This window comes from Cupressus sempervirens, chromosome 2, assembly GCF_028749045.1.
Source record: "Cupressus sempervirens isolate cs-2001-9-10 chromosome 2, ASM2874904v1, whole genome shotgun sequence".
NCBI lineage: Eukaryota > Viridiplantae > Streptophyta > Pinopsida > Cupressales > Cupressaceae > Cupressus > Cupressus sempervirens.
Window position 1 is genome coordinate 2,399,483 of NC_143119.1, and position 13,729 is coordinate 2,413,211.

General features: G+C 37.3%; 1 protein-coding gene across 6 annotated transcripts in view; it reads right to left on the minus strand.

The window, feature by feature from the left end:
* The window catches only part of LOC149570790 (WW domain-containing protein), a 153,168-nt gene that overhangs the window by 91,294 nt on the left and 48,145 nt on the right, over positions 1-13,729 (minus strand). For 3 of the 6 annotated variants that reach the window (XM_089812354.1, XM_089812352.1, XM_089812350.1), the window contains exons 2-6: positions 11,494-11,525; positions 10,187-11,352; positions 10,075-10,109; positions 9,797-9,878; positions 9,584-9,662 (exon numbers count right to left, since the gene is read on the minus strand). In XM_089812354.1, the coding sequence (XP_089668480.1) occupies positions 9,584-9,662; positions 9,797-9,878; positions 10,075-10,109; positions 10,187-11,284 (1,294 nt within the window). In that variant the 5' untranslated portion in view covers positions 11,285-11,352; positions 11,494-11,525. Of the gene's footprint in view, positions 1-9,583; positions 9,663-9,796; positions 9,879-10,074; positions 10,110-10,186; positions 11,370-11,493; positions 11,526-13,729 lie in introns of all 6 variants that reach the window. The other 3 variants (XM_089812353.1, XM_089812351.1, XM_089812349.1) reach the window with 1 other exon arrangement.

Consider the following 13,729-nt stretch of genomic DNA (forward strand, 5'->3'; position numbering starts at 1 on the left):
GCAATACAATAACCAGTACAAAAAAAAAACCCAATCTTTAATACAGATTAACAGTCAAATTGGAATGCTAGAATAAGAACTTGTAAGCGCGAATGAAACACCTGAATTGATGTTTCCTAGGACAATGGGTTTGCGTCCACTATCTGCTAGCACGAGGGGCCACGTCCTCCAACTAGCTGAAAGTTGAAGCTTTCTGAGACTCTCACAAGAAAGAAAATTGAACTAAATAATAAAATCAAGCATGCCCAACAATGAGCCTCTTTCCCACCTTAATACACAAACCAAGACTCTTCGACTCCTCTCTAATTTTCCTCCTATTCCCTTGAGGCTCTTCAACTTCCCTAAGGTATTTCCTCTTGTTCCTCCTTGACCCTTTGTCCTTTGTATAACATTAAATTGACCTTTTTAATATTTTGCATCTATATCTCAAAGTCAATTTTAATATTATATAGAATAAGACTTCAATATTTCTAATGTCCCTAAAAGGAACATTAAAAATCTCCCCTCCTTAAAATTGCTTGCCCCCAAGCAATTAGTACTAGGATCCCATACGAATCTGCAGGTAGCCCTGTGGTCCAAACTGAAAACAATTCCGGCCACACTGCGAAGCCAAATGACTCTTTGCAATCCATCTATCAATCGGATCCTTGGATCCCATATAACTCTTTGAAAAAACTCAGCACCTCTAAATTGATCAACACTGATCATCACCATATTCAACCTTAAATTGAATAGGACCACAATAAAATCCTCATTCAACCGAAGATACAATCTGTCGGCACCTGGATCCCAAACTTTGTAACGCTGCCTCACTGCTATGATGAGATAGAAATATATCCAAGGTCCATGTATAATCCAGTAGAGTGTGAAGACCTAGCCTAAGTGGATGATGTAACAAATGAACTGCTCAAAAGCTATAACCACCATCCCATGGACATAGAAGTTCATACTGTCGGCATAAACTTGGAGAATTCCCAAATCCATATGTGCTATGAGTATGAAAGATGTTGAGAATCTAACCACAAACCTCAAATAAATACTCCACTAAGAACTGTTCAGAGGCTGGTGAAGAAAATTCACCCAACTCCTGAATGGGATGAAATTGGAAAATATGTTGAGGCTGATCAAATGATAAGCAACAGAAGTTGATTCATCATTCCCATGTTGAGATCCGGATTCACTGCTAGGATCTGAGCCAAGATCCCAAAGTCTGAAATCAAATTCTTCCTCTTCGTGGCAAATAAGAGATGATCCCTCATTTAACACAAAAAGAGGATTGTCGGACGTTCAATCAGCAACAACTTCAAACAAAGGGTTGTCAACAAGCTGAAAGTGTTCTGAAGTTTTGCTACTTAACCATTTGGGGCAGCTATCCAAATCATACATTTGTTGAATATTCTCAAGTTCGTCAATGACTTCCTGGAAGAACTCCTGCCTCATTCTATTCTCATGTTCTCGAGAGTGTTCGATGAGGTTGATTTGATTTTTTGCTCTCTATAGAGAAAACTAAGTTTCACCCAATGCCTCCTAAACATACTTAAGCGTCTTGTTAAGATCCTCAATCTCATCCTTTTCTCTTTTTGACTGTGCTGCATAAATCTTAGCAACCTTAAGAATATAATCCCTATCGAATAGCAGATATAAGTAATCTAATTTCAGTCTCCAGGACTGTTTTGACCTTCTGTAAATTGGCCACATGCCAGTCACCTTCCCCTTCCCTTAGGGCCTTCCTGTAGAGCTCCTCAATCAACTCGTGGGTACTGTCATACTACACCAAGGATGCCACCACTATGCCTTTACTAGCCTTCAGTTGATTTTTAAATGCATGCATTTCCTTATCGTGTTGATACAGCTCAACATCTTGTAGTGTCATCTCGGATTGTTCTTCTGAATTTCTATCATGGGTGTAGCTAAAATATGGTCCATCACATAAAATTTCCAATCTGTTATTACCTCGTGTGCAACCATCCTCGTTCGACTGTTTGTCAACCCTGACCTCCAGTTCACCAACATAAAAAATTGTACCCTCGGTAACATTTTCTACATGTTCACTGGAAGGTTGTAAATCAATGGTAGTTGACTGCTCATTTTTAACAAGAACATCTATTGGATAAGTTTGATCTGCTAGAAATTCCTCACACACATTTTTTCCCTGGTCTTTTACAAGGAGATCCTGAGCCAAATCCAAATACTTTCTTTTTGCCACATCAGTCTTATTTTGTTGCTCTGAATGAAAATCCACGTAATCACTGAATGATAAATCATTCTGAATTCGGGTAGGAAGTCTTTTATACGCTCTATAAATGCTAAGTATTTCTACTCTTATATCAAATTCAAAATCATGGGCTCACTGCAGTTGTGGCTTCATATTAATTTTCATGATTTAATCCTAATCTTGTATTTTCTATAATAACAATTTCTCAATACTTTCTTTCTCTTCCGAGTGATGATAAGTCAGTTGATCAGGCCTGCAATATTACTTGTTATCCTCTGTGATGCCTTCACTTTGATTACTTTTTCCTCTACCTCATTGGATTTACCAGTTCCCATGTTTTTCATGGATAATGTTGTGCCATCAAAAATCTTAGTTTCTCCATTTTCCTCCCATACAGATTCCTTCTCCTTACTAGCATATTCTTAGGAGAACATCCATCCCATCAATTGTTTTTAGCCTCACTGTAAGGAACCCTGGTTGTTATGACAAAGAATACAAATTTGAACTGGCAGAATTCGTCAAAGAGTTAGCATGTGATTCCAGATGTTAAGATCTGATATTACTGTTATGATTTAATACTCCAGGAATTGATTGTATTTTTTTCCATCCACTGTTGTAAGATTTGTTTTAGTTAGGGTGCACGCTGAACTTGAAATCACTCTACTGCTATTATTTGCATAAACAATGCATGTGCTGTCCAAGTATAGACCAAATGTTTACCGCACCAGTTAATTAATAAACAGACAATGAATACGAACAGCAAACAGCAGAACTATTATTATTATTCGCATATGCCCATAGTACATTATACTTCCATGGTAAGATATCCTCATCCCCTGAATACAATGCTTCCCGAAGGGGTTATAAATACTTTCCGAAGAACTTTCCCAAAGGAGTCCGTCGGCCACATACATGTCGTTACATAAAAACCTTTCCGAAGGGATCCGTCGGCTGATACACAATTTCCTTCCCGAAGGGACCCGTCGGCTGATACACAATTTCCTTCCCGAAGGGACCCGTCGGCTGATACACAATTTCCTTTCCGAAGGGACCCATCAGCCGATACACAATTTCTACCAACGACAGAAGGCAATCAGTGGGTCAGCTCGGGCCTTGTCTATTGCTAGTCTCAAAACTGAAAACTAACAAGGTTGAAACGTTCTAACTTTTTCTATCCAACTGTGGTACCATTCATTATAGTGCACCATACTCCATTTTCTAGAATATCCAAGTGATATTGACTCACTCTATATCCCAATTAGATTGCTTCTTGTAAGCATAATACATTGAAGGAAATAACCCTTCTCAAATCCATATGTAGATACCATTTTCCCTGCCCCTCTTTAGGGCCCAGTATGTAAAAATATCGTCAACAAGTATCCAGCTTGTTCCACATTGGAAATCGTTTCCACGAACACTACTTGCTGTGATAATAGCATTTTGGGCTAAATTGACAGAAAATATTGAGTTCAGAATATTTTTAAAATTACGAAGCACTTGGACATCTTCGTAAGCAAGAAGACCTAATTTGTAAAATATTTCCAACAAAGAATTTGTTATTTTAGGATCCTGTCGAACGTCTTTATTCCTTGCCTAGTCTTCCCGCAAATACAAAATGGAAAGTCGATCTGACGTGTTAGGAATTTTCTTACAGGGTATAATGGCAATGTTTGTCTGACATTCTTTGATGGTGTTTCATCTCCAATGGCAATATTCGAAAATCTACCACCGTCGGTTACATTCTCATGAATGATAACTTCATTCACTGTGGTCCCCACTTCCCAAACTTTCACTTCTGCTAACGTTTATCCGGAAATAACTCTAATTTCTACAGCATTTTCCTCAGAACTACAACTGTTCGTGTTTGCTCTCACTAAATTTGTTATCGAGAAACTGTATTTATCGGAACGACTCTTACTACCATCGACGCTAGCTTCAAGAGATGGTGTTGTAATGTTTAAGGACTTTTGTCCCATGTGAATTTCTAGCTCCCAAATGCCACCAAAACTCACGCCAATGAAACCTTACTGAGAAAGGTTCAATTCTTTTCACACCATCATTTTGAGCATTAAACAAATTCCTTACAGTGCTTGTGTGGTCAAGAAATACCTTTGGTTTATGTAAACTCTCCTCAAGTGCCACTCCACACCTACGTGGTTGTTCCCTGTCGTCGCTACTGGAGTTTGTATTTTAAGTGCAACATTTATTGTGAAGGAGATACAAAGTGCTCCATTCCACTACGGTATGAATGAGCCCACTGCCTGTTGTCCCAGTGGTATACCTATAGAATGGCTGCCTATCTATCTGATAATCTCCCTCTTGTAACCTAACTCCCAACTTTTGGCTAACTACAGGAAATAAGAGCAAACCGAGTCTGTAGAGTCAACAGATACGAGTTTGAATTATTTTTTTTTGTCTCTCCCGTCTCGGTATGGTATACTCAATGATGTCTAACACCCTTACTAATGTGTGTGTTCTATTACAGCTATGCCGGTTGGTCCTCAATGGCTTAGAATGACAACCAAATGTGGTCAACAGTTCAAGTTGGCAACCATGTTGGTTAATGGGATGCCTAAAAACAAAAATTTGATATAGTCGATATGATGCAAAGATTACTGTGTCTTCTAGCTTTTATCGTAAATCTAAAATTCCATGCACAATGGTGATCTTCGCTTCCCGGCAACAGGAATCGACCTTGTTAAAATCTCATGCCTTCCATTATTACAACTGTTATGCTATCCCAAAAGCCACAACAAGAAACGGCTCCTCACAATTATCAACTGACATAAACTATATTCTCCTTCCAAATCGGATAGAAATTACTTCTGACGCTGCAATCTCTATTAAATCTGTTACTAGGAAATCACACAGGCTGGCAAGAAGACTAGCTCTAATACCACTATAATATCTCAAACCGGATATTTACTGATTTCTCTTTTAACAATATAATCAGCAATAAAACTTTGCAGATAATTTCCAGCACAATCGAAAACCAATAGTAATTCCAATAGGGATTTATTCAACCTTTCTCAAATATAACATTCAAACTCAGATATAGGCAAAATGGAATACAATGCTATAATAAAACCTGAGGAATTCTTCACAAGAGTATAACCCGTTATTTCGTAATAATATCTCAAATGTTGAACATATAACCATATGTTACAAATCAATAAGATAAAACCAGCAAACTCTTATAAATCCTTAAAATATGTTATTGCATTTTACAATAGCAATACAATAACCAGTACAACAAAAAAACCCAATCTTAAATACAGATTAACAGTAAGATTGGAATGCTAGAATAAGAACCTATAAGCGCGAATGAAACACCTAAACTGATGTTTCCCGGGACAATGGGTTTGCATCCACTGTTTGCGCATGAAGGGCTACATCCTCCAACTAGCTGAAAGTTGAAGCTTTCTAAGACTCTCACAAGAGAGAAAACTGAATTGAATAATAAAATCAAGCATGCCCAACAATGAGCCTCTTTCCCCCCTTAATACACAAACCAAGACTCTTCGGCTCCTCTCTGATTTTTGTCCTATTCCCTTGAGGCTCTTCAACTTCCGTAAGGTATTTCGTCTCGTTCCTCCTTGACCCTTTGTCCTTTGTATAACATTAAATTGACCTTTTTAATATTTTGTGTCTATGTCTCAGAGTCAATTTTAATATTATATAGAATAAGACTTCAATATTTCTAATGTCCCTAAAAGGAACATTACATTTTAGTGGAAGGATCCCCATGAGGATGAAGATGACTAGGAACCCTAAGCAATGAAGGGGATTTAACCAACACAAGTGGATCAAGAACAAGATTCACAAGAAAGGAAAATGAATAAGTTCCACAAATCAAGAGGATCAAGTCCGAAGATGAAGAAGACAAGGAACTCCAAAAAATAAAGGTCCAAGAGCAATGAAGAGACAAGGAACTCCAAACAATAAAGGTCCAAGACTAGGAATAGACATCTAGGAGAAAGAATCCCAAAAACAATGAAGAGTTCCTAACGGTAAGGAAGTGGATTTGAAATAACAAGAGAATGAGGCATACAATTTCTTAATGATGAGTTGTTGAATGACTAATTGCCTTCTTATTAGCTCTCCTAGTTTTGAATTTTCTCATAAGCCCACAAGGTAGTGTCTCATTGTTATTGGCTATGCATCTAACATTTGTAGCAACCCTAACTAGGGTTTTCTATGAGCTCGTCTAGGTCATTGATTTCAAATTGATCCTAGTAATTCATTGGATTTGGGGCTCCTAAATAAATCACACTCCTATCATTTGTAAATAAGAGTTGTTGAAACTATTGCTATGATACTACCAAAATGTTCTTAATTCGTTGTTAGACGTCATGGTGAATTGCTTGTATTATTTTGGAGTATTGCATGGTTCCCATATTTCCTCACTCAAAGTAGGATTTTAATTCATGTTAAGTAGACGAATGGAAGATATTGATGAATGGTGATTAATAGAGCTAGTGACCATAGCAATGCAAGGCTAGTTTGAACCTAAATTGGAAATGTTTAACTTCGATTGGAAATGTTCAATTTTTATTTGCACCTTCCTAGGGCATTTGAATGAATATTGACAATGTAAAAACCATTACCACATCCTTAGAATATAGTACCCTCCTATGCCTAGTTGGCATACCAAAGCAAGGGCTCAATAGAGGGTCACCCCGTCATCAACATTGTCTTACGTTCCTAGAAGTAGAATAGCTTTCTAAACACTTATCTCTTTGCAGTTTGTTTGGCTGGAAGAAGTTGAAGTTGTTGATAGCCATTGATTGAATACCTTTAGTCCTTTAGGCTTTTGTGATACCAAACATATCACATCATAAAATTGAGTTATGTCCACAACTATAAGAAACCTTTGGGTTGTCTCATTTGATCACACAATCCATACACATTGTTAGCATATGGACATCCTTATTCAAGAGAGAGTTGGAGATTTGGTGTTTCATCTCAGAATACTAAATATTTGATTTTGTAGTGGCATTAAACTCGAATTAACAAAACTCAAAGGGTTCAAGCTCATGAAATTTGATAAGAACAACTATTTTTTATTTCATCTAAAGATAGTACTTGGCTATCCAACCTTGTCGCACTTGTTTGCATCAGCATTTTTTTACCAATGCATAACAAAAGATCACCATTATGAGGTTCTAAATAGCAATAATATCTATAAACAAAACAATATGCTCTCAAAGGCTCTCTAGCATGACATAGTAAGTAAAAGGGAAAAGAGAAACCTTCCCCTATATTTGAGTTTTCTACGTATCGCTCCAACAATCCTATCCATTATCACAAAAAGGGTGAATGTTTAGCTCAAAAGGCTTCTATAAATCCCAATATTAGTACTCCTTGCAATTTGCCTATCAAAGCTCCCAATTATGACTTAAAAATTTACAAGAAGCCCTTGCTCAAGCATGATGCGAAAGGCAAGGACAACTAAAAGATGAAGACAAAGAAACAAAAGAGTCATGAGCACAATAAGCATCAATTTTCTCATTCATCTTCCTCCAACACTGACCAATTCTCTGAGTTGGATGACAAGTCTCAGCAAACTTGTAGCAGCAGTTGATGCTCACAGTAGTGCGCAATATGAGCGTTATGTGGCCACACATTTGTCTCAAGACTTGCTCATTTGCAAATGCTCCTAGTACTGGAACTTTTGGCAAAGCCACTAAAGTGACAAACCCAGCTAGCCAGCCTCCAAAATAATAGCTTTATTTAATATAACATAGTTTCTGGTAATAGCTATTACCAGAGGATGTGCAGATTAATGTTATGGACCAGATATGTCTACAATAGCTTCATCTACCATACGACTAGTACCAGAGGCTATGCTTATTAATGTTGTGGACTGCATATGTCTACAATAGCTTCATCTACCAAACAAAAATGGAAGCTTATCTCCCTGATTATTCACCTTCCCACAAGTCCCCTGAATATTTTTGCTGCTGAGGAAAAGAAATGGTTGCTGCCTAGAATCATCACAAACCAACTAAAAGAAAATAGTCACAGCCAAGACAAACAGACAACACTGCCCAGCAAGGGAAGACAATTGCAGAACAAACAAATCAGGAAGAGGAAATGGTCACAGTCAAGCCAAAGGTATAGTCACTGGTATTTTTCACTCTGCCCTTTCAACCGCATTTACTAATTCAAATTCCTGCTCCCAAACATTTTGCCTCCCTCAATTCAACCTAACAGCAACATTGATTATCTGACTCTTCACCTTTTGCTGCCCCTCAAGCAGCATTTGGCCATTGGACTTTCCCTTCGATTTCCATTTCACACCAATAAACATTGGTGGCATTTTAAGTAACCTGTGGCAGTTCTGTCCTCCATGTGGCTGCAGGCATTTACTCACCTGCCTCTGCTCAAAACTGCCAAACCATTTGATTATGTTCCGCTAGCCATTAGATCCTAATACAAGTGACTTCAGCTGCAGAGCATTTTAACGGCATTGAAAACAGTTAGATTACTCTGATAAAGATTGCTATATCATTTATAGCTGAACAAGATAGCCTGGTGTTGTTCACAGGGAGAGGATTGTGATCCCAGGGGTGCTTGGCTTGTGTATCATCCTATCACCCTCAATAGAGGTTGTTAATTTCTGTATATTGAACCAGGTGTTGAAATTCTGACTGCTGGATCCCTTGAAGGTCACCCAAATAGTAATGGAGTGGGAGATTGAGCATGAGGCTGGGACGATGATTTGAATGTATGACCAAAGAAAGTGAAGAGTGGCACATAAGGTGAAGAGAGTTAGTTTGTCTGTGCACCTCAATATATCCCTCAATTCACTAATCTCAAAAAAGAAAAAGAAAGATACTCTTTAGAATCTTTGAGGTAGTATGAGCTATTTTTTTTTCTATGAGTTCTTTGAATTTCAAAATTGTCAAAGAAAGTCTGCAAATTCTGTGACTTGGGTATCAGAGGACTGGCACAGATAACGAAGAAATTTATTAATGGTCAGGGATGACAAAAGTAGGGATGTGAGACACAACAGTACACTGCTGTGCAATAGTTGATCGTAAGTGTAAAAAGAACTCTTAACAACCAAACATAGTATCTGAAACTAAAACTTGGAGGCCTTGGAAGTTTAGAACCAATATAGAACAAAGGCATGACCCTGAATGGGTAAATCCCAGGTCAAAGCATATACAAAAGCCACGTAAAGATCAATAATCTACATCATAAAGATTAATAATCTACATCAAGAAATTCTTCTGCTGAGAAAAATTTCCAGCAGAACCAAGTGAAATGAACTGATGAAGAACAAGGGTTTGTCACAGGCGGGGGAAAAAAAGAAAAGTAGCTTTAAAGCTAGCATGTCATTCTCACAGTGGCAGTTTCCACCTTGATTAGGATGAGTTAACTTAGCCCGCTTGGAAGCCACCTCTGTACGATGGTCAGTTGTCATCTTCAATAGAACCTCCTGCCAAAAAAATAACATACCTAATTATCACGTCATAGAGACAACTAACCAATCTACTTCTACCACAATGGCTAATTATCACATATGTCATAGAGGCAACAAACAATTCAGAAATGAAATCAATATGCTCTTACTTTCAAAGCCTTAGAGTCATGACGCTCTGACAAAATATCTCTATCTTCCTTGTCCGCATCTTCACTCCACCTCCTCCCTTGTCTGCAGTTGAGTTTAAAAGGGCAGACAAAGCATAATAGAGCATTCAATATACAAAAACAAGCTCAATGAAGATTAAAATTTGAATGATACCACTCTAACTAGTGTAAAAATTGTCATTTGTTGAAGAAGTAGATTTTACAGGACAGAAAAATGAGAAATGATACTTTGTAACACAAGTGTGTCAATTGAAACTCACCTTTGGTGATTGATAACATATTGGGTAGCCACCTCCTGACCAAGGTCACAGATACGGATTAATCAGGATAAGCAAATAGAAAGATGAGACTTATCTTCTGTAATAATTTTACCTGTTCGCGCAGTACTGCATCCCGGACAGCATTTTCAATGTTATCTTCATTGAAGGAATGTAATCCTTTTGAAACTGCTGGAGATGCAGAAAATATTTCTGCAGCAGGTGCAGATGATCCTTGAGATATACTAATGGTAGGCTCCAGCTGCCCATTGTTTGACCATGAATTTGAACAACATGAAGACCTAACATTTTCTTCAGCACTTTGCTCTTTAGCTTGATTTTGATCTAGTACAGGATCCCACCGTGATTTGCGCTTATTTTCTCGATTGGATTTTGGCTGATCATTCTTATCAATCTGTTCAGACATGTTTCCAAGTTTTTGCTCTAATACACCTTTATGTGGCCCCAAAGGCTTATCTTGGGTAGTTTGCTGAAGATGCTGCAACTGTCCATTCTCATGAGAAGCAATACTCTCTTGTGGTGGGTTGGATAGGTTTGTTTGGTTTGATACCAGTTGCTGAAGTGATTGATTATGTGGTTCTGTGAGAGCAGGTCCACTTGGTGCATAGGGTGGATTAGAAGGAATTCGTCCTTCAAACTGCTGTTGCTGTTGAAAATGTGGCTGTCCACAATTCAACCCAGCCGTAAATGGTACATGTTGATTAGCAGATTGATTTGAAGGCCCTGAATGATAAGGCATTTGCCATGGTGCAGTGGGTACTCCTGGGCCATAATGTGCAGCATCTGCTTGAGAAGTGAACTGAGGCCGGAGAAAACCAGATGGAGTTTGCACATGTTGAAAATTTGGAGGCTGTCCTGCGCACACAGGATACCAGGGCAATGATGGCCGAAAAGTGGGATGTGACTGCTTTACTGGCTGGCTGATTTGAGACTCTGTACTTAGCTGAGGTGCAGAAAGTAGCTGGCTTGGATTAGGTTGCAAAGATGGATGAGATGACTGACTTTTCACTGTGTGCTGCTCTGCAAAAGTTGATGAGTGTCTACAGTCTACTTGAGGATTGGTTGCATACAAAGGACAATTTTGAGGGAACAGTCCTGGTATGGGCTGAGAAGAATTTTGTGGATGTGGCAGCTTTGGAGAAGCAGAAAATGTAACTCCGGGTGGGGAAGGTTGCCTACTATTTTCATCCATTGCAACATTTAGGGACGTAATATTCAATGCTCAGCTGCTGTCAATGTGTTTAACGTTCTGGTAGTATTCTGATCCAGACACCCAACTGGGCATAAAATATGTTATTAAAAGTGTCGAACAAGTAAACGGTGTTAAAGCAAAATAAACTATATCCTTATTCACTTAATGAGTTGATTATAACAACAGGAGAAAACCATTTATATACTAACCTTAATATGTAACAGCTGTCTTTGATGTAAGCCTGCATCATAGTATCAAATTCAATCAGATTTTCAACTCCCTTACTAGGATGCAAGGCCAAGAAATGGACACATTACAAACATCAAATGCAATCCCAAGCAAAATCAATTTCCCTATATGCTTATGTATTTTAAAGAGAAGAATCAAGGATACTATGTTTAAAGTAAAAAATATATTTGGTATTAACTGAAAACAACCAAACAATTGTATGCTAAAACAATGCCAATTTACAAGCTTAGAACTGGCAGAAACAATTGACAGTACAGTAGAAACATAATGCTGCGAAACATGTTGTAGTTATAAATTAGAGATGATACCAGTATAAATGTTTTAATTACAGTACAAAAGGAGTTCCAAATAACCAGAGTCAAGAATTTATAATTTTTCAAAAGAAGTAAATGTGTTGATTGAGCTTCTCAAGATAAGAAAAAGTCTTGGTATCTTACCAGTGGTGTGTCCTAGGTATGCACTGGAAACAAAAAAAAACATGTGAAGTAAAATGCAACAAGGTGAGTCTAACCAATGAACAAAGTATACGCCCAAAACTAGGGCAGTTACCTGACAGATACTGTGACAACTGACAAGAAATAACCATGCTAAAAAACTTCAAACTACACAATAATTAGTAATTTCTAAATTTTCCTGCATATAACAATAACTACTCCCATATAAAGGGCTCATTCTAAAAGTAATCATTTCCCAATTTTCCTGTAAAATATGAAATTACAACTCCCATATCCTTATTCAAGGGCAAAGGTTAACAGCAGCTAATGCTGGCAGTAAAAATGGTAAATAGAATCAACTTAATCTATGAGAAAAATCAAAATAGCCAGATTGGAAGCCTGCTCAAGAAACTTATGTGAAAATGAACTTCGACGATCCCAAGGCCACCTATGCTAGGGGGTAGCTTTGTGTTGTTCTATCAAGATCACTGCAAATGAATTTGCATTGCCTGTAAGGTATGTATTTCAAATGGCAGCGACCTCCTTTATTTATATTTGAAAATGAGCCAAGAAATAGACATCTTCCTTCATGGAAATGTCTACTCATTATTTTGTAATTAATATAATAATAATAATAATAGTTATATATATATATATATATATATATTTCTCATATAATAATAAACTTATATCTCAAATATGATAAACACATATATAAATTATATCTCATATATAATTATATGTTCATAGGTTTATCCGACTAAAGCTACCAAACATCAACTCTCCCTCTTGCTAGGGAGTGTAAAGTTTCTTACCAAATTTCAATTTGATGGCAGACTGATGCACAGTTACGTTGCATGTAGAAACACTAATGTCAATGGACTAAATCACTTCCAGAAAAGTTAGTGCAGTAATAACAAAGATAAAAAAATATTATTGAACTCAAAATTTCTGTAATGTCCCCTTTTTCTGGGACATTATAATTCTGTGCCAGATCACTTCGCCTAGGTTTCGGGGGCAAAAAGATTCTTTATGGGGTTCAGTGCGAGGTTTGGCCAAGACATTTTCAGTTTCAGACCCATCAAAGCAGTTTTGGCAAGTTGTTCGGATATTTACTATTTTTAGTAAATAAACAAAGCTCAGTATTCTTGATATCCCAATGTTGATTTGGAAGCGTCTCGCCGAGAGCTTTCCAACAAGCTATTGCACATGCTTATTCGAGTTCGTTTGATCAATTATTTTAATGTCTGATGATTATGTGGTTTACTGACTAGTCACTATTAAAGTTCATTTAACTTGTCACTTTATTTTTAAAAAGGTACTATGTTAACTTAAGTGACTAAAGGACAAAAAACTTCTTTATCCCACATTGCTTAAAAGAGCATGCATCACATTGGGAAAAGGGATAAAGGTACATCAGACTTCACTTGGGAGGACATGAAGATTATAATATTCAAAAGAAATATTAATCTGGGAGCTGGAAACAATTGTTGGTTATTTCTTCTAGGATGCAAACCCTTGAAGAAGCATTTGAAGGTTGGACACAAACCTAGCCTTCTTACAGGTTTCATCTACATTGCCAATTTGACCGTCATTTCTGTTTATAAGATTGGATTACTTAAAATTGTACACGTTATTGTATTGTTGTTGTATAATACAGTAACATTATTTGGCAACCCTTGGTTTATCTATGTATTTCTGAATATTGGAGGAAATAAATACAATTTTTGTTGGATTTTCTCGTATGCTTATCTGCTGGTTA